Here is a 22,318-nt window from a genome sequence, read left to right as displayed (position 1 = left end):
GTGAAGAGGGGAGTGTAGGCAAGAGTGAACTATTGGAAGTCGAGTTTCCAGTAGCTGAGGGTGGAGACTTTGAAGTGAGGGGAAGCAGTTGTCTGACGTGGTAGATTTAATGAGTCCTTCAGCGATTGATTTAAATTCTGAGCTCATTTTGACTACTATATCACTGGATGAGAAATGCAGAAGTATAGCTGCAGAGAGCCAAAATTATTGTAGTCTGGGAGTGTCTGGGGTCAAGCCCCCAACCAATGAGGAAGAAGAACATGAGGCTTGGGCTGAGCAGATGTCTTAGTCACTGGATGAATCGAAGTGCTCAGATAATATGAAAAAACAGAGGCAGGTAGAGAGCTTAAAGGGCCCGGTGACTGATATGGTGAGGTTCCTCAAGGCAGAAAATCCATTAGCCATGTCAGCTAATTACCTGCAAGCTCTGCAAGATATTTTTGGCACAGCTGAAAGTGCAGCCGAACTTAAGATGAAGTTTAGGCACACATTTCAGGAGGAAGGAGAGAAGTTGTCTGTCCACATTTTTAAGCTGGAGAAGCTGCTGCACTGTCTGTGCCACAAAGGGGGTATTCAACTGTCTGAGAGAAATTGCTTGAGGATGGAGCAAGTTGTGAAGGGCACGCTGTCACATGACATGATTGCTCTACGTATTGGAATGATCCACAAGATGTGCCGTCCTCCATCTTTTACCAAGTTATCCAGCAAAGTTAGAGAGAGGGAAAATGCAACAGAGGAGCGGGAGGCCTCTGTCAGCAAGGCAAAGTTCTCGGTCGTAACCTCTGTTGCTAAGGCAACTCCTGATCCACAGAACTGGGGGTTTTGCAGGACATCCTGAAAAATCTGAGGGCCAAGATATTTCGGATGACGTAGGTTGGTGCTGCCGATAGAAAACCGGACCCACTGGAGGGACATACCAAGGCGAGGGCTGCTACTGAGTAGTCCAGGGAAGCCACTGGTATTTTCTGTTACAACTCTGGAGAAGATGGACGTTTCAAGCGGGAGTGCGAGGGACAGAAAAATCTTCAAAAAATAAATCAGCAGTTAATCAAACAGAGAAGATAAGAGGTAGAACTATGGAGGGATCCATTAAAAGAACTGGCTGGTGTTTCAGAGAGGATCAGTGCCTCAAGGGAAACACTAAAGTGCAAAACACTCCTCCTGAAGGTTTAGTGGGACCAAGCTCTGATGTATCCATACAGATTGAAGGTGTTTATGCTAGAGCCATACTTGACGCAGGTTCTCAAATTACTTTGCTTTACAATCGGTATTTGACGCCTTTACCATTGACACCACTCAGTGTTCTTGAAATTCGGGGGCTTAGTACTGATGAGTACCCGTACAATAGTTACTTGTCATCAAAGCTGGAGTTTTCAGAAGCAGATGTTGGAGTAACTGAGACTATTGACACACCAATGTCAGTCTGCCGGAACTGTTTGAAAAGGGTGGAGCTTCCATTCTTGTGGGAACAAATACTTCCATTGTGAGAAGGCTCATGGGCGCATGAAAGGGAAAAGTGGAATGAACTTTTTGAAAACCTTGCCCCTTCCCCCTGTGTTCAGAGGTGCTTTTGAGAAGGTGCAAGTTCCTCCTAAGCAGCTTTGTGATCAGAAATTAGGAACTTTGTGGTGTGCCCAGTCTAAAACTATCATGTTACGTCCTGGAGGAGTAGCTAGAGTGACAGTAACACCCAAATTTGACGGAATGTCTGAGGCATGGGAAAGGAGATTAACTGAGAAGATGTTGGGATGCAAAGATGTGTTTTCTGATGTTGGTTACTCCAGGAGTAGTTGCCACACTAATAGAGCGACTGAGGACAGCGCTTTCTGAGAGAGGTCTTGCCAGTTAGCACCAGCGGAGGTTGAAGATGTTTGGAGTTAAGTTTAGTCATGGAGCAGGGGAACCTGAGCTGCTGGAAGACATGAGTAATAGACAGGGGTTGAAGCTGGACGAGCAGAAGATGGGATAAAGAGGTCTCAAGAGTCAGGAAACCCCCACACAGGCTGGCCTATGATGCGCTGGGGAACAGAGTGTTGTGTGTATACCCCTGGTGAGATATGTTACTACCATCTACAAATGGATTGGAGGTACTGACATCACGGAATTCCTTTTAAAGCTGTGTTATTAATGATGGGTTGATAAATTTCTAAGTCATGAGGACATGACCATTTTTGGTGAGCGAAGAGTATAACGCCCTGGTTAAGATTTTTACTGCTATACTGTAGGTATTTAATTTCTAGCAGTTCTGTAAGAGCAGTTTGTACTACTTTTAGCATGTTTGGGTTTAGCTAAAATTAAATGGCTATGTTGTTCAACTTAGAAACGTTGCGTCAGCCAATCAGGATGGTGGAATTGGGAGAAGGTTCTAGAGATTGCTGGGTGGAGAGGTGTTTGTAGCGTACACTGGTGTGGGCCAAGGTCTTTATGGCTGGAGTTTAGAGAAGACAGGAAGGAAGTTGGCTGAGGATGCTGTCCTTGTTGCACAAGGTCCTTTGTGCAGATGAATAGCTTCAAGGAGGAAGAACCAGTGCTTACCTGGAGGGCCCATTTGTTTCAGATGGATTTCAAACGACTTTCAGAAGTTGGTGTGTGCTTTCATGCAGACCGTGGGTCCAGCACGTGAGTTAAAGACAACTTCAAGATGAGCTCCAACTTATGTGCACATTTGAACTGGGTTAACTGTAATGGGCCCTTCTTATTTTTTTTTCTTTTGTTTTTCCTACTAACTTTGATAAATCTGAAATTTGTAAGTATACTTTCTTTATAATTGTATGCAGTATACAATCTGTTATTTCTTGCCGACAGCTAATTGCATGGGGGCAATATTTACACAATATTCCCTCAGATTGGAGTGTGGGTGGTTGAAACATCCCGGCTCTCCTAGTCTGGTGGGACTCAAGTCATATTGAACTTAGGCGCATTGAGTTCGAGAAAAGTGGTTTTGTCACCGAGTGCATTGGCTTGTTAGCAAGGGGCTAGCCAAATATGTTTCTAGAGATGCCCAGTAAAAAGGGGTTTCATATCTATACATATACAACCCTGAGATTCATTTTCTTGTGGGCATACTCAGTAAATCAAAGAACCATAATAGGATGAACAAAAGACTGCACCCAACAGGGTGAACAGACAACCAATGTGTGAAAGACAACAAACTGCAAATACAAAAGAAAAAAGAAATAACAATAATAAATATAAATATCGAGATCATGAGATGAAGAGTCCTTGAAAATGAGTTCAGAGGTTGTGAGAACAGTTTAGTGATGGGCTAAGTGAAGTTATCCCCACTGGTTCAAGAACCTGATGGAGGAGGTGTAGTAACTGGTGCAGAACCTGGTGGTGTGAGACCTGAGAGGCTCCTGTACCATCTTCCCGATGGCAGAAGTGAGAAGAGAGCATGACCTGGGTGGTGGGGGTCTCTGATGATGGATGCTGCTTTCTTGCGACAGCATTTCATGTAGATGTGCTCAATGGGGAGGGCTTTACAGATGATGCACTGGGCCATATCCACTACATTTTGTAGGATCTTCCATTCAACGGCATTAATGTTTCCATACCAGGCTGTGATATAGCCAGTAGCCAGGTAGCATCTATGGAAAAGAGTAAACAGTTGACGTTTTGGACTGATGAAGGTCTCGGCCCAAAATGTTGACTGTTTAGAACATTAGAAAGTTTTTGACAAGAACAGGCCATTTGACCCAACAAAGCTTGCCAAATTCCTTTTCACATAGTGTGTTGAAATAATTATTGAGTTTAGATTTGAAATTCTCTAAGGTACTACTCTCAACTACACAATTTATTAATTTGTTCCATGTGTCCACAATTCACTGTGTAAAGAAAGGCTTCCTGATGTTAGCCTGAAATCTCCCTTTAACCAGTCCACCTATGACCCCATGTCCTTGATGATGGATCAATTTTCATGAAGCAGCTGGCATGCACCCTTAATGATTGTGAACACTTCTATCATGTTTACTCTCATTCTCCATACACTAAGGCTAAAGAGATTTAATTCTTTCAATCTTTCTTCATAGCTCATACCCTGTAGCCCTGGAATGAGTCTCGTTGCCCTTCTCTGGACTCTATCCAGTGCCTTCACATCCCTCAAACAATATGGAGACCAAAATTGTATACATTATTCAATGTGTGGCCTCATAAGTACTTTATACAGCTTAAGGAGAATGTCTCTGGACTTGAGCTCCACTGAGCGCATTATATAGCCCAACATTCTATTAGCCTTCCTAATCGCTTCTGTTCTTTGTCTAGATGTTGATAGCGATCAGTCTACCAGGACATCCAAATCCTTCTCATCCAATGTACTTTCTAATTCAAGACCCCCCCCTGTTGTATATTTATATCTAATATTTCTACATCCTGTATGTGATACTTTACACTTACTTACATTAAATTTCATCTTCCATTTATCTGCCTACATCTGGATTTTGTTTAGATCTAACTGTATTGATTCTGCTGCCTGAATGTTATCAAACCATCCCCCTAATTTTGTGTCACCGACAAACTTTACTAGTTTATTGTACTTATCTAAATCACTAATGTAAATTAAAAGCAGCAGCGGCCCAAAAATGATCCCTGCGGAACCTTACTTCTTACATCTCCTAGGCACGAAAATGATCCTCTCACCATATCTCATTTTCTGTTTTTGAGCCAATTCTGCGCCATTCGCACACCCTACCCTGAATCCCTACCTCCTGTAATTTGATTATTAACCTCTGTGGGTTACCTTGTCAAAAGCCTTCTGAAAGTCCAAGTACAGGTGTCCCCCGCTTTTCGAACGTTTGCTTTACAAAACCTCACTGTTATGAAAGACCTACATTAGTTACCTGTCTTCACTAACAGAAGGTGTTTTCACTGTTACGAAAAAGATCAGCGCGCGCCCCGAGCAGCCGCTCTCCCCCGGATTCGGAAGATGAGTTGTAAGGTATCGGAAAAGCCTGAAGGAGCTCGTAAGTGTGTTACACTTATCGTAAAACTAGACATAATTAAGCGTTTCGATCGTGGTGAACGAAGAAAGGACAAAGTGAACAACAGGAATTCTGCAGATGCTGGAAATTCAAGCAACATACATCAAAGTTGCTGGTGAACGCAGCAGGCCAAGCAGCATCTGTAGGAAGAGTGCAGTCGACATTTCAGGCCGAGACCCTTCGTCAGGACTAACTGAAGGAAGAGTGAGTAAGAGATTTGAAAGTTGGAGGGGGAGATCCAAAATGATAGGACAAGACAGGAGGGGGAGGGATAGAGCCGAGAGCTGGACAGGTGATAGGCAAAAGGGGATACGAGAGGATCATGGGACAGGAGGTCCGGGAAGAAAGACAAGGGGGGGGGTGACCCAGAGGATGGGCAAGAGGTATATTCAGAGGGACAGAGGGAGAAAAAGGAGAGTGAGAGAAAGAATGTGTGCATAAAAATGAGTAACAGATGGGGTACGAGGGGGAGGTGGGGCCTTAGCGGAAGTTAGAGAAGTCGATGTTCATGCCATCAGGTTGGAGGCTACCCAGACGGAATATAAGGTGTTGTTCCTCCAACCTGAGTGTGGCTTCATCTTTACAGTAGAGGAGGCCATGGATAGACATGTCAGAATGGGAATGGGATGTGGAATTAAAATGTGTGGCCACTGGGAGATCCTGCTTTCTCTGGTGGACAGAGCGTAGATGTTCAGCAAAGCGGTCTCCCAGTCTGCGTCGGGTCTTGCCAATATATAAAAGGCCACATCGGAAGCACCGGACGCAGTATAGCACCCCAGTTGACTCACAGGTGAAGTGATGCCTCACCTGGAAGGACTGTTTGGGCCCCTAAATGGTGATAAGGGAGGAAGTGTAAGGGCATGTGTAGCACTTGTTCCGCTTACACGGATAAGTGCCAGGAGGGAGATCAGTGGGGAGGGATGGGGGGGACGAATGGACAAGGGAGTTGTGTAGGGAGTGATCCCTGTGGAATGCAGAGAGCGGGGGGGAGGGAAAGATGTGCTTAGTGGTGGGATCCCGTTGGAGGTGGCGGAAGTTACGGAGAATAATATGTTGGACCCGGAGGCTGGTGGGGTGGTAGGTGAGGACCAGGGGAACCCTATTCCTAGTGGGGTGGTGGGAGGATGGAGTGAGAGCAGATGTACGTGAAATGGGGGAGATGCATTTAAGAGCAGAGTTGATAGTGGAGGAAGGGAAGCCCCTTTCTTTAAAAAAGGAAGACATCTACCTCGTCCTAGAATGAAAAGCCTCATCCTGAGAGCAGATGCGGCGGAGACGGAGGAATTGTGAGAAGGGGATGGCGTTTTTGCAAGAGACAGGGTGAGAAGAGGAATAGTCCAGATAGCTGTGAGAGTCAGTAGGCTTATAGTAGACATCAGTGGATAAGCTGTCTCCAGAGACAGAGACAGAAAGATCTAGAAAGGGAAGGGAGGTGTCGGAAATGGACCAGGTAAACTTGAGGGCAGGGTGAAAGTTGGAGGCAAAGTTAATAAAGTCAACGAGTTCTGCATGCGTGCAGGAAGCAGCGCCAATGCAGTCGTCGAAGTAGCGAAGGAAAAGTGGGGGACAGATACCAGAATAGGCAAGGAACATAGATTGTTCCACAAAGCCAACAAAAAGGCAGGCATAGCTAGGACCCATACGGGTGCCCATAGCTACACCTTTAGTTTGGAGGAAGTGGGAGGAGCCAAAGGAGAAATTATTAAGAGTAAGGACTAATTCCGCTAGACGGAGCAGAGTGGTGGTAGAGGGGAACTGATTAGGTCTGGAATCCAAAAAGAAGTGTAGAGCTTTGAGACCTTCCTGATGGGGGATGGAAGTATATAAGGACTGGACATCCATGGTGAAAATAAAGTGGTGGGGGCCAGGGAACTTAAAATCATCGAAAAGTTTAAGAGCGTGAGAAGTGTCACGAACATAGGTCGGAAGGGATTGAACAAGGGGTGATAAAACAGTGAGTTTGGCTTGTGGAAGTTGAAGAAGATGATGTTGAAGAGGTTTTGGCATCTCATGACCAAGATGAAAAGCTGATGCAATTGGAGGAGGAAAGGATAACAATCAAAATCGAATGCAGTAGCGATCGGACCGAAAGTAAAGTCGTCCAGGAACTGAACGTGAAGCAACTGCGTGAGATTTTTGCTGCAATGATAAAGTACAACTTTAATTTTGAAGGGGTACGTCGGTTTAGGGCATATTTGCAGGATGGTTTGAGTGCTTACAAAGAACTGTATGATCTAAAAATGCGCGAGGCTAATCAGTCAAGCAAGCCTTCCACAGCAGACGATGAACCTCGACCTTCGACATCGAGGCAGGCAGAAGATGACTTGCCTGCCCTGATAGATGATGAGATGACACCACAGTGTCCAACCACCCCAATCCCCAGGCCGCGGACAGATATCGATTCGCGGAAAATGCAGCGGTAGCCGGGACGCACCCAGCACGTCTTTAAGAAAAAAGCCGAAATAAACAAGCTAATTAATTAAGTGCCACCCGGCACGTAAATGTCGGCCCAGATCAGAGGCGATTGCCCATTGCGTTGCCTCTGATTTGAGCCGACATTTACGTGACGTGCGGCACCTAATTAATTAGCTTGTTTGTTTCGGCTTTTTTCTTAAAAATGTACTGGGTGCAACCCGGCTGCTGCTGTACCCCTGCATGCTTCGCTGACTGGTATCGGTTCGCTGCCTGGAGGGTGGGGGCCACTGCACCAGCCCAACCTCTGACGACTCAGCCTAACACACCATCATTAGTGTGCTCAGCGCTGTCCCAATTCCGGTAAGTGAAACTACACTGTACATACATTATTTCTACTTTATATAGGCTGTGTATTTTTACATGTTATTTGGTATGATTTGGCAGCTTCATAGCTTAAAGGTTACTGGAGAGCGCTTGCGCCATCTTTTTGCCCACAGCGCTTGCTCCGTGTTTCTGCCGATGGCGCTTGCTTGAGATTTTCGCTGAGAACAGTGCAGCAATGATTGTGAAAAAGTATTTCTACTTTATATAGGCTGTGTATTTATCATATCCATTCCTGCTTTTACTATATGTTACTGTTATTTTAGGTCTTGTGTGTTATTTGGCATGATTTGGTAGGTTATTTATGGGTCTGCGAACGCTCACAAATTTTTCCCATATAAATTAATGGTAATTGCTTCTTCGCTTTACGACATTCCGGCTTACGAACCGTTTCATAGGAACGCTCTACCTTCGGATGGCGGGGGAAACCTGTAAATGATATCAACCACTCCATTATTATCATCAGTTCTAGTTGCCTCTTCATAGAACTCCAGCATATTAGTAAAACATGATTTCCCCTTTCTGAACCCATGCTGGATTTCTGCTAAAATGCCTGTTCTTATCAGCTGCTTTTCCAACTCATTCTTTATGACTTTCCCTGCAATACAAGTTAAGCTTGCCAGGCTACAGTTACCAGGGTCAGTGTGGTCCCTCTTCTTATATACTGGGTCAATGTTAGCTCACTTCCAGTCCTTGGGGATTTTACCAGTCTAAAATGACTTTTGAAAAATAAATGTTAGAATCTGTATACATAATCACCGACCTCTTTAACCTTGGATATATGTTGTCTGGCCCTAGAGGTTTATTAACTTTCAGTCTTTTCAGCTGAAGCAGGACCTCACTTTCTTAGATCTCTTAAAAGTACCTGTTTTTCTCGACACTTACAAGCATATTGCTAACATCTTCGCAGGTGAATACTTTAGCAAAATATGAGTTAGGAGTATCTGCTAAGTCCTTTTCTGCACAATTAAAACCCCCACTATTATTCCTAATACACTTAAACTTCCTCCTTGACTTTTAAAGCTTGGAAAAGTCTAAAGTCTTGGAAAAAAATTTCTTGGAGTCAATAGTATCCTTCTTAACCTGCCTTTTGGCAATCTGAATTTCCCTCTTGACTATAGCTCTCATATTTTTCATATGCCCTATGGTTAACATCATTACCATTTCTTCTGTATTCCTTACATAGCGGTCTTTTCTTCAATACTTTTTCCATGTAGTTCATCTGTTGTTTTTATTGCTGCTCCCAATCTTGGGTATGAACATTTCCTTCACTGTGTGTATTACCTCTTTAAATGACCCCATTGTTCCTCAACTGACTCAACATCAAGCAATTCCTTCCAGTTTACCTTCCAAAGTCTTTGCCACATCTGCACAAATTTTGTCTTTCTGAAATTCAATTTAATGACTTTGGCTTTTACTGATACATGCTCCTAAAAAAACTTGGAGACTAACAATGTTATGATCACTTGTTCCCAAAGGCTCAAAAGCTTCCATACTCAAAATTCTATACTGATTGTTACAGAATATCAAATGTAGACAGGCCTCCTCTCTTTAGGTGCATTAACATAGAAACATAGAAAACCTACAGCACAATACAGGCCCTTTGGCCCACAAAGCTGTGCCGAACATGTCCTTACCGTTGAAATTACCTAGGGTTACCCATAGCCCTCTATTTTTCTAAGCTCCGCGTACCTATCCAGGGGTCTCTTAAAAGATCCTATTGTATCCGCCTCCACCCTCGTCACCAGCAGCCCATTCCACGCACTCACCACTCTGCGTTTAAAAAAAACTTACTCCTGACATCTCCTCTGTACCTACTTCCAGGCACCTTAAAACTGTGCCCTCTCGTGCTAGCCATTTCAGCCCTGGGAAAAGGCCTCTGACTATCCAACGATCAATGCCTCTCAATATCTTATACACCTCTATCAGGTCACTTTTCATCCTCTGTCGCTCCAAGGAAAAAAGGCCGAGTTCACTCAACCTATTCTCATAAGGCATGCTCCCCAATCCAGGCAACACCCTTGTAAATTTCCTCTGCATTCTTTCTATGGTTTCCACGACCTTCCTATAGTGAGGTGACCAGAACTGAGCACAGTACTCCAAGTGGGGTCTGACTAGGGTCCTATATAGCTGCAACATTACCTCTCGGCTCCTAAACTCAGTCCGACGATTGATGAAGGCCAATGCACCGTATGCTTTCTTAACCGTGGAGTCAACCTGCGTAGCAGCCTTGAGTGTCCTATGGACTCGAACCCCAAGATCCCGTTGATCCTCCATACTACCAAGAGTCTTACCATTAATACTATATTCTGCCATCATATTTGACCTACTGAAATGAACCATCTCACACTTATCTGGGTTGAGCTCCATCTTCCACTTCTCAGCCCAGTTTTGCATCCTATCAATGTCCTGCTTTAACCTCTGACAGCCCTCTACACTATCCACAACACCCCCAACCTTTGTGTCGTCAGCAAATTTACTAACCCACACTAACGTTCTGCAAATTGCAAGTCATAGGCATAGTCATACTTTATTGATCCTGGGGGAAATTGGTTCCATAGATGCTGCTTGGCCTGCTGAGTTCCTCCAGCAGTTTGTGTGTGTTGCTTGGATTTCCAGGATCTGCAGATTTTCTTTTGTTTGTGGACATATTTCCTAACAAGTTTTTGTGCCATGTGGTGTGTCAATTTTCTCCCAGTTATGCCACAGTATAGGAGGAATGCCTGCTAATGCATAGTCCATAAATCAAAGTAACTTGGTGATTTGTACAGAAGCTTTGTGGAATATTCCTACATAATATGGCTTATGATTATGATTATGAAGACACGTAGTCCTCTTTTATTGTCATTTAGTAATGCATGCATTAAGAAATGATACGTTATTTCCTCCGGTGTGATATCACAGAACACAGGACAGACCAAGACTGAAAAAACTGACAAAATCTCATAATTATAACATATAGTTATACAGTGCAACAATACCATAACTTGATGAAGAAGTCCGTGAGCACAGTAAAGCTCAAAGTTTCTCAAATGTCCCACATCTCATGCAGACGAGAGAAGGAAGAAAAACTCTCCCTGCCATGCCGACCACAATCCGACTCTGAGTCATCCGAAAACTTCGAGCTCTGATCAGCTCTCCGACACCGAGTACTGAGCGCCATCTCTGTCGGAACGATTCGACCTCCTTCTCGGTTGCCAAAAGCAGGCAAGGCTGGGGATTTTGAGGCCTACCCTCCGAAAGATTCCTGACCACACAATAATGACAGCAGCGAACGGGCATTTCAGAAATTTCTCCAGATGTTCCTCTGTGCTTTCAGGTCCATTCTCCATCAAATCAGAATTGTCCGCGGCCCCTATTTAACAGATACGATATCATTTTTCACCGGAGGGCTGCACACACGCAGGCACGCCGCCATCTTCTCCTCCCGCCTTTCCTTTGAAAAGCTCTAAGCTTACCATTCACATGTTGAATGTAGTAAAGGTCAATAGAAATCGATCTCCAACCTGCCTTAGCTTCCCTCACAGCTTTAACCCCCTATTAAAGATGGGCAGATGTACATGAATTTGAGAGATTCCTAGCAAATGCTGATACTATTTTTTGAGAATAGAAAGGAAGGGAATATTTGCCATTTGAAGCTAAAGTATGAATAGTTATTTTTGGGGAACAAACACTAACTGTTTACATATTTTGTGAAGGGTCTGGTGTGTTGTCTTTGGAGTTTAATGGTCACGTTTCAGGAATAGGTAGACTGTGAGGCCTCCAACGGTCAGAGTCAACCATGGATGTTGCATCCTAGCTATATACATAGATATGAAAGCCTGGGCAGTACAATATAGAGAGCAAGCCGTTGCCCATGTAGCAAGCTCGCTCTCTCCATGCATCAGATTTTTTTTAGCTTGTCGCACCAGACAGTCAGCCATTCTTGTCTGGCACATGCTGCCAGGATTGGTCTCCTTTCTGATTAACCGGGTCGCGATGTGAACGTTCCTGAGTCGACCCTTTTTTTTTATGAGGCCATGTCTAGCTTGATGCTCAACCCGGCACAGATGGGAAGCATGCTCAGGGTGGTGGGGCGATGGTGGCCCGACTTGGATTCGAACTCGGGAGCCTTCGCTCTGGAGTCCGGCGCTACCATTGCGCTACCAGCCGGCCATGCATAAGATGCACCCAAAGGATTGGTGGAGACTGATACAGTTTGGTACCAGTAGTGTTGCAGGAGTTGTCAGGTCAGCGTTGAACTCAAAGTAGGACTGCCTTAGGGACTCCAGCTCTGGATTTTTCCCTCAGAAGTTTACACCTGAAGCCTTCCCCATGAAGTGGGTATAGCTGCAAGGCAGAAGCGATTTGAGATCAAAGTTTTCCTTCTCCTAGATGAGCTGTCAGCTACAGCTTGCAAGCTCCATCTGCCCAAAGTGACGAGTTTTAAGGTTCCAGTAACTCCATTCTCCTTCTCCTGTCAGTAGAAACAGTTCCACCAGGCTTAGTAACTAAGCCACACATGAGGGCCAGATGCTGGACTTAGTTGTCAGAAGCTATTTGAAGCACACGCCACTGGGATCATTTAATAGGTCGTAGGAGATGGTCCCCATTACCAACCCTGGCTATGACAACCTTAAGGAACCACATCCAGAATCTACCAACTACTTATTCCGGTGCTGCTCCTGGCATCATTTGGTATGCAGTGGGGGTTTTTTATGGCCCTGTCTTCAAAATGCCCCATCTCCAACCTGACCCTTATTATTGGAATATAATGTTGGTAACCCCAACTATTTAGTCCCAATTTATCTTTCTTGCCACCAATTGAGCTTTGAATATTAACTGATATCATTATGTGCCTAATCTAGATAATGACTTTAGTTGACAGTAGGCCCCTGAGGAGCGTGATTGAACAAAAGGATCTGGGAAGACAGGTCCATAATTCATTGAAAGTGGTGTCACAGGTAGATAGGGTCATAAAGAAAGCTTTTGCCACATTGGTCTTTATAAATCAAAGTATTGAGTACAGGAGATGGGACGTTATGTTGAAGTTGTATAAGACGTTGGTGAAACCTAATTTGGAATATTATGTGCAGTTTTGGTCACCTACCTACAGGAAAGATGTAAATAATGTTAAGAGTACAGAGAAAATTTACAAGTAATGTGCTGGGTCTGGAGGACCTGAGTTGTAATGAAAGATGAATAGGTTAGGACTTTATTCCTTGGAAAATAGAAGATTGATAGAGGTATACAAAATTATGAAGGGCATATCTAGTGTTAGTGCAAGCAGGATTTTTCCTCTGAGGTTTGGTGGCACTACAACTAGAGGTAATGGGTTAAGGGTGAAAGGTGAAAGTTTAAGGGGAAGGTGAGGGGAAACCTCTTCACTCAGTAGGCTGTGAAAGTGTGGAACAAGTTCTCAGCACAAGTGGTGCAGGTGAGCTCAATTTCAACATTTAAGAAAAGTTTAGGTGGGTACAATAATGGCAGGGGCGTAGAGAGCTATGGTCCTGGTGCTGGTCGATGGGAGTAGGCAATTTAAATGTTTCAGCACGAACTAGATGGGCCAAAGGCCTGCTTCTGTGCTGTACTTTTCTATAACTCTATATACACATTCTAATTAGACATTTATTTTGCTTTCTGTCTTTTTTTCTTTAGATTATCCTACTTGTACCGAAATGGAGTGTTCCAATGGTGCATGTTACAACTCTAGCCAGCATTGTGACGGAGTGCTGAACTGTAGAGATGGAACAGACGAATTCAATTGCAGTATGTTCTTCTTTTCTGATTTTTAGGTTGTCTAATCCTGAATCCAGAATGTCTTTGGCAAAGCACACAAACATACAGAAATACTGATGTACAAGTCATATTGGAAGCAATTTAACGTATCCGCTTTTGGTCAAGTTTTTGAACGAGTGATGCAGCAACTTAATCAGAATAATGGCAAACTAGTAACTATCAGGGAAGAGAAATTGGAAATGAAAATGGTATGGTTTCTTAGGTGTGTAGCTCACTTACTGTTTGTTGTTCAGTTTATGGAATGCAGAAGAGCTCTATATCATTTCCAATGAATGGGTTCAAAGTTCAAAGTAAATTTATTCTTAAAGTACATATCTGTCTCTGAGATTTACAAGTCTGAGATTTATTTTCTTGCGGGTATTCACAGAAAATGCAAAGAAACACAATAAATCGGGGGAAAAAAAACAAGACTGGCAAACAACCAGTGAGCAAAAGAAAGCAAACTGTGCAAATACAAAGATCAAAGTAAATAAATAAGCAATAAATATCGAGAACTTGTAAAGAAAAGTCCTTGAAAGTGAGTGTATAGGTTGTGGGAACAATTCACTGTTGGAGTGAGTGGAGTTTTCCCCTCTGGTTTAAGAACCTGATTGTTGAGGAATGGTAAATGTTCCTGAACCTGGTGGCGTGAATCCTGAGGCTTCTTTACCTTCTGCAGTTTCTTGTAGTCTCAGGCCAAACAGTTGCCATACCAAACTGTGATGCATCTGGATAAGATCCTTTCTGTGGTGCATCAATAAAATCAAGGTGGACAACCTCACATGTACACTTTGAAACAGGGGCTGTTGGACAATGTGTGGCAGTAGTAACTCAAAGTAATTACCACTCAGTCAATTTAATTTGACTGAGGAACTGGCTCACTAGATGGTGCATTTAAACTGTGATTTTAAAAAGTGCATAATTTGCAATGTGAACTTTTCGGTTAAGTACCTGAATCGTGTTAATTTTCTTCCTTTTTTTTTACTTCTTCACTCCTTCCCAACTTATAAAGCTCAGAGATGCAATATTGGGTATTATCAGTGTGCCAATATGGAATGCATCCCAAGGTTATTTGTGTGTGACCATGATGACGATTGTGGGGATCAAAGTGATGAGCAAAAATGTGGTAATGTATTTGTTATAGTTTCTCTATCATTACTTCCTTCTATAATATCACTTGAAGTTAATCCTCTTGCCATTGAGAGTTACTGAATGCTCTGTGTTACTTGTTACATTTACATTTGCAGTAAATCAAAAACCTTAGTAATTAATTTGGAGCAATGTGTTTGATTTTGTTAATTGGAAAATATATCAGTATTATCCTGTTTCAATTTTTTGTTTTAGTCCTCAGATTTGTGAAAATGACAATTCAAGGAAAGGTTCTCTAGAATAAGCTTTCTTTATTAGTCATAGTCATAGTCATACTTTATTGACCCTGGGGGAAATTGGTTAAAGTGAAGGATTACATGTATGATAGCACATTGCTACCAGAAATGCTTAAAAGTACATATCAAATACTTGAAGTTATTGTTACACAGAGAGTGATCATTAATAAGTTGCCAGGCCTGCACACTTTAGGCACCTCTCAGTCTCCACCCATCTAACAAGAATCACATGCCACTCATTTCCAACTTGTCACCTGCAACCTATTTAAATCCAGCTCTCATCCACAGTCCTTGTTCATACTTTGAACCAGCCAGCCTTAACCAATTGTTCCTAGCCTTCAGTTACCTTGTTGCATCAAGTGTCAGTTCTCTCTTGTTTTATGGCCACTCATGGCTTGTTATTTTGCAATTTATTATTCAGTTATTGCTCACCACTAAGTCCTTATAGACCTTATATCATAAAGCTCTGCCCACAGAACTGATAGAAAAAAACTTCAAAACCATGAATTAAAATACTATGCTTCATTGTAACAACTTTGCAGAACTGCTGCAGCCGGTCCAGAAACAGTGATCTTTTCAAATTATGTTTAAAGATGAATTCTGTTCACATTAAAATGAACAATCATGGTATGAAGAATTAGAGCATTTCGATCATGCTTCAGACAAGTGTAAAAAAAGATAGAATAGCAGATAATGCTTATGAAGGGTCTGGGCCTGAAACATCGACTGTACTTCTTCCTATGGATGCTGTCTGGCCTGCTGCGTTCCACCAGCATTTTGTGTGTATTGCTTGAATTTCCAGCATCTGCAGATTCCCTTGTGTTTGCTTCCTCTTTCTGTCTATTTGCTGTGCTACAGGAAACTTGCACACAACTGCAGCAGACTTGTCAGTTTTTTAAAGAAAATCTCTCATAAATCTGTTTTCTGGAAGAGATTGCCAGTTAATATCTATTGTGGGGATTATATTGAGATGTAACTCGAGGCATACCAGGAAACAGTTTGAATTTTGACTTATTTTAGAACTGTTGAACTTTTTCAAATATTCATGTAGAAATGAAGTTAGTTAAAGATGCATTTTATTGTGGTAGCTCTGCTGTGATCTCTGACCAAGAATGAACATGTGACAGGCATCTGTTGTAAGGAGAGATGCTGGTTTGATGCTCTCTGGCCAGAGTTGCTGTCCTTATGGAGAGGGACCTGTCTCCACTTCCTGTCACATCTTTGCAGTGGAATGGACGGAGGTTATACTAGCAATATATTTGTTGGACTTTAACTTCTCTTGGATTTCTAGTAATTTTATATATGCAACTTAAAACAGGGCATATATTAGTCAAATAAAGAATGCACAGGAACCTCTATGTCTAATGGATATTTAGAATCTTGAGGTTGCTAAGTTGTGAAATAGTTGAGATGATTAGCCTTTCAATTAAGCCACAATCCTCCATGAGGACCACAACCTTGTCATGGTTTGGAGGCTTGCGTGTCTCAATGACCTGGAGAGCTATGCTAGCTGGAGTCAGGGCTTTATGCTTTGGCTCTTGGGAGGGAGACCCGTGCCAAACGGGTCACAGGGTAAAGGCCAGACTAAGAGTGGTCCATGGGTCCATCAGGTTTAGGGGTTCAGCTCAGGGCTAATGACCCTGACTGGTCAATAAAAATGCTATGGAAACAGCAATGAAGAATCCTTCTACATCCATGTATGGTCAAAGACAAACCGAGCTGGAGGACCTTCATTGCTGCTCTAAACACCAGTGGCATAATGGGCACTGTAAGTAAGTAACAAATGACAATATTGCAGTTGAGGAAACAAAAGGTCAAAGTACATTTATTATCAAAATATGTACACTTTATACAACACCGAGATTCGTCTCCTGACAGGTAGCCACAAAACAAAGAAACTCAAATAGAACCCTTTAAAAACAAAAGAAAACCTTCAAACACCCAGTGTGGTGGGGGGGAGGGAGGGGGGAGGGGAGGCGAGGGGGGGAGGGAGAGAGAGAGAGGGAGAGAGAGAGAGAGATATATATATATATATATATATATATATATATATATACTGCAAGCAATAAAGCAAGCTAACAGCATTTAGAACCGAAGTTTGCAAAGCCAGACATGACTGCAGCTGATCCAGAAGTCCAGCAGTTGCAGGCCACAGCCTCAGTCCAGCATGGAGATAAGCAAAACCCTGCAGGGCAGCAAGCCAAACTGGACCATGCCTTGTCTCCGACCCCAGCACCCTGACCATTTTAACCTGGCCTGGTGCTTAAATCATGCGAACGAAGACTAGTATATGAGTACATTTATGTTATAAATGGAAATACATCTACATAAAATTAAATTTGTAGGTTGGTTGAATAGAAAATCAAAAATTAATTCCTTATTTTTATGATGAGAAAAGGTCCTGCATTAAAATCATTTTTAAAGATTAGCAAAAAGTTGAAAATCATTAAAGCAATGTCAAGTTTATTGTTTATAATACATATTTGTTATATTACATTTTGAAACATATGTTAACATTGTGATACGTTTTAATAGCGTATATTTCTGTACAACTGTAGATGATTTGATAACACAACAATGCTGTATTCAGATCAAATGTAATTGTTTGAGTGACTGTTGTGTAATATCTCTGAATTGTATCAGCCTGTGAACAGCCAAATCAATCTTTCCTGGCTTCTGGTAGATTTCTCATGAACACATTTTGATTACTCAGACTTTAAAAATAATCTGCCACTTCTTAGCTTTTTTTTTACAGTTTCCAAACTAATTTTGTTAATTGCTGCATAGGGTCCCATTGTTTAAAAAGGCTTCTAAGAGTAAACCTAGCAATTATCGGCCTGTGAGTTTGACGTCAGTGGTGGGTAAATTGATGGAAAGTATTCTTAGAGATGGTATCTGTAATTATCTGGATAGACAGGGTCTGATTAGGAACAGTCAACATGGATTTGTGCGTGGAAGGTCATGTTTGACAAATCTTATTGAATTTTTTGAAGAGGTTACTAGGAAAGTTGACGAGGGTAAAGCGGTGGATGTTGTCTATATGGACTTCGGTAAGGCCTTTGACAAGGTTCCACACGGAAGGTTGGTTAGGAAGGTTCAATCGTTAGGTATTAATATTGAAGTAGTAAAATGGATTCAGCAGTGGCTGGATGGGAGACGCCAGAGAGTGGTGGTGGATAACTGTGTGTCAGATTGGAGGCCGGTGACTAGTGGTGTGCCTCAGGGATTTGTACTGGGTCCAATGTTGTTTGTCATATACATTAATGATCTGGATGATGGGGTGGTAAATTGGATGAGTAAGTATGCAGATGATACGAAGATAAGTGGAGTTGTGGATAATGAAGTAGGTTTTCAAAGCTTGTAGAGAGATTTAGGCCAAAGAGTGGGCTGACAGATGGCAGATGGAGTTAAATGCTGATAAATGTGAGGTGCTGCATTTTGGTAGGACTAAACAAAATAGGACGTACATGGTAAGTGGTAGGGCATTGAAGAATTCAGTAGAACAGAGGGATCTAGGAATAATGGTGCATAGTTCCCTGAAGGTGGAATCTCATGTGGATAGGGTGGTGAAGAAAGCTTTTGGTATGCTGGCCTTTATAAATCAGAGCATTGAGTATAGGAGTTGGGATGTAATGTTGAAATTGTACAAGGCATTGGTGAGGCCAAATTTGGAGTACTGTGTACAGTTTTGGTCACCGAATTATAGGGAAGATGACAACAAAATAGAGAGAGTACAGACAAGGTTTACTAGAATGTTACCTGGGTTTCATCACCTAATTTACAGAGAAAGGTTGAACAAGTTGAGTCTTTATTCTTTGGAACATAGAAGGTTGAGGGGGTACTTGATAGAAGTATTTAAAATTATGAGGGGGATAGATAGAGTTGACGTGGATGGGATTTTTCCATTGAGAGTAGGGGAGATTCAAACGAGAGGACATGAGTTGAGAGTTAAAGAGCAAAAGTTTAGGGGTAACATGAGGGGGAACTTCTTTACTCAGCGTGGTAGCTGTGTGGAACGAGCTTCCAGCAGAAGTGGTTGAGGCAGATTCGATGTTGTTTTTTTTAAGTTAAATTGGACAGCTATATGGACAGGAAAGGAATGGAGGGTTATGGGCTGAGTGCAGGTCGGTGGGACTAGGTGAGAGTAGGAGTTCGGCATGGACTTGAAGGGCTGAGATGGCCTGTTTCCATGCTGTAATTGTTATATGGTTATATGGGTGGTAATAATGTTGTTTTATTTTTTTCAGCTTATCCAGAGTGTACAGGAGAATATTTCACCTGTCCCAGTGGCCATTGCATTCATCAGTATTGGCTCTGTGATGGAGATGATGACTGTGGAGATAATGCTGATGAAAGAGGATGTGGTAAGAATATGGGCCATTAGTCAATCTATTAATGAGCGAGATTAATGAACAGATGAATGGGGATTACAGAATTTAGCAGTCATTCATTTGAACATGAAGCAGAGTTGTTGTGATCTTCAACTTGCAGGCACAATGAAGTTATCTTTGACTACTTGTTTATTTCACTAAATCTGTAGAAGGTAAGACATAGGAGCAGATTTATTATACCTCTCAGCCCCATTCCCCCGCTTTTTCCCCGTAACCTTAGACAGTCTGGCTAACCAAGAACCTATCAACCTCCGCCTTAAATGCATTTATTCCAAAGGGTTCTTTAAAATTGTGTTTGGATCATGCTGTGCTCTTCTAAAAATCTGCCTTTGTTTATATTTTTGAGCAGAAAGAGGGGAACCGGAAATCTGCTCTCCAAGGCAGTGGTATTGTCCAAACTCCCAACGGTGCATCTCTCTCAACAAACTATGTGATGGGATCCAGGACTGTTCCTTTGCTGAAGATGAAACTAATACAACAGCTGGAAGGAACTGCAGTGAGTAGTCAGATATTGTTAGAAGAACTGTTTGTCTCTTGTCTGACAGAGGAGCATGTACTCCTGAAGAGCCTATCCTCTTGTTGAGGTAATTGGAAGCCTGGTTATGAACTCAGATACCATCAGTCATTTGACAAAAGGAGCTTGTCCTTGTACAGTACTCGCTTGTATCTATTGATCTAAGTATGCAGTGCAAAGTACTCTGAATTTAATAATTTTATTTCCAACAGAGTTCTCTACATATTCCATTTAACTAGAAAGACAATTTCTAATGTTCTTGTCTGGTACACATCCCAATTTTCCCCCTGTGCTCTCTCCCCAACTTATCCAATGAAAGCTGATAAAGTGGCACTATGGTATTTCACTCGGCATCTGGGCCATACCCATCTTTAGGACAAGTATGTCTACATTCTGTGGCATTTTTTTATATTGTCCTTGCATTTCTTATTTTGAGTTTTTTGCAAAATTGGCAAAATTTTACGTTTTCCTACATCATGATGTGTTTCTCAGATCATCTGAGTGTCTGCATTATAAGCACTGTCTTTATTGGAGTCCTTAGAAAATGTTATGATTTTCGTTTTATTATAGTCTTATGCTTAAAAAAATCTCGTGGCCAAATTCTGTGAGTACTTTTCTTGCCAGGTGCTGTTGGCTTGATGCTTTACAGTAGTGGTCGCCAACCGGTCGATGTTTGAGACTTCCCCAGTAGATCCCCAAAAAAATGAAAAAAAAATAAATACAGAAATACTGTTGTAATGTGAGCATTATAAAAATAAGTAATACTAATTAAGATAATGGTAATATAACAATACTCCAGCTACTGAAAGCTGTTTGTAAAGAGAGATTGTTTCCAGGTTGTGGGGTTTTAGTTCCGTTCTTTCTGCCCAGTGCGCATGTGTGTATAGCTCCCCCGCCATGCACCACGTTAGAAAAGACTGGAAGTAAAACCTCGCAACCCGGAAGCAACCTCTCTCTACAAACAGCTTTCCGTAGCCGTGTAGCTATGGAATTGCTATATTACCATTATCCTAATTTGTATTAGCTTTATAATGTTCACATTACAATACTTCTCCCCCTTTAAATTCCAACATTCCCCAAATGTAAATAACTGGGAAACAAAAAACAGTGGTGTCATTATCTTGTGTACCTCTGAAACTTATGCTAGTGTCTCGGTAACAGTTTACCAATACAAAACACCTGAAAAATGTGACAGATTCAACATTCAGTCTAACAAAGGAAACTGTCCATTCAAATATTCAGTCTGTCAGGAGGTTTACAAGGGCACTGTGCTGCAACAGATGAAAATTATGAAATCTTAAGTACAGGAGCTGTCTTACTGACAGACACCTCACAGACTGTCTCAGACTGGCTGTCTGTAGTTATGAGCCAAATTTCAGGGAATTTTTAAGTCAATTTTATTCACTTATTTTTCATGTTTAAATAAAATTAAATAATGAAACATAGAATTAAAGGTGTTGTAATGTGAGCATTATAAAAATAAGTAATACTAATTAAGATAATGGTAATATAGCAATACTCCAGCTACTGAAAACTGTTTGTAAAGAGAGATTGTTTCCGGGTTGTGGAGTTCTACTTCCAGTTTTTTCTGCCCGGTGCACATGCATGTAACTAAATGATTTAGTAGGTGAGTCTTGCCTTTCACTAAGGCCGAGGTAGGGGATCTTGGGCTTAAAAAGGTAGGCGACCACTACTTTACAGTGCTAGCGATGCGGATTCAATTCCCGTCACTCTCTGTAAGGAGTTTGCACTTTCTCCCTGTGACCACGTGGCTTTCTTCCTGGTGCTCTAGTTTCCTCTCTCAGTCCAAAGATGTACCAGTTCGTAGTTTAATTGGTCATTGTATATTGACCCATGATTCGGCTAGGATTGGGGGATTGCTGAGTGGTGCAGATCGATGGGCTAGAAAGGCCTATTCTGCGTTGTACCTCAATAAATCAATAAATTTATGACTATATTCCAGCATCCAGTTCCTCAGCAGATATCTGTTAGTGTGCAAGAACTTGCACAGTGCGATGGTGGTTGGGGAAGAGATAGTGTAGGCAGTAAACAGATGTATAAGGAATGACTAACAATCATCTATATAACAAAAACATGAGATTATGAAGATGAAAACCATGTTCACTTGATAACATCAGGGGCATACACACATTCCCCAAAAAATCCAGCAGAATTTAAATTTAATTATTTTTATTTATTGAGATACAGCGTGAAATAGGCCCTTCAAACCACGCTGTCCAGCAATCCCCCAATCTAACACTAGCCTAATCACAGAACATTTATAATGATGAATTAACCTACCAATGGGTACACCTTTGGACTTTGAGAGGAAACTGGAGTACCCGGAGGAAACCTAGTCGGTCATGAGGAGAACGCAGTGTCAAACCTGGGTCACTGGTACTATAAAGTGTTGTGCTGACTACTACACTACAGTGGTGTGTTCAGGTCCCTGTCAGTGTGCGCTGCTTTATCAGAGCAATTCTAAAACAGAGCATTTAC

The 22,318-nt window shown here is 42.1% G+C and overlaps 1 protein-coding gene across 1 annotated transcript in view; it reads left to right on the top strand.

The window, feature by feature from the left end:
* lrp2a (low density lipoprotein receptor-related protein 2a) overlaps positions 1–22,318 on the top strand; it is a 404,078-nt gene that overhangs the window by 56,093 nt on the left and 325,667 nt on the right. The window contains 4 exon segments of the mRNA XM_063052409.1: positions 13,410–13,520; positions 14,542–14,655; positions 19,162–19,278; positions 19,655–19,801. Of these exon segments, the coding sequence (XP_062908479.1) occupies positions 13,410–13,520; positions 14,542–14,655; positions 19,162–19,278; positions 19,655–19,801 (489 nt within the window).

Source organism: Mobula hypostoma, chromosome 6 (genome assembly GCF_963921235.1).
Source record: "Mobula hypostoma chromosome 6, sMobHyp1.1, whole genome shotgun sequence".
NCBI classification, from domain to species: domain Eukaryota; kingdom Metazoa; phylum Chordata; class Chondrichthyes; order Myliobatiformes; family Myliobatidae; genus Mobula; species Mobula hypostoma.
This window is presented reverse-complemented; position numbering and strand designations above follow the sequence as displayed.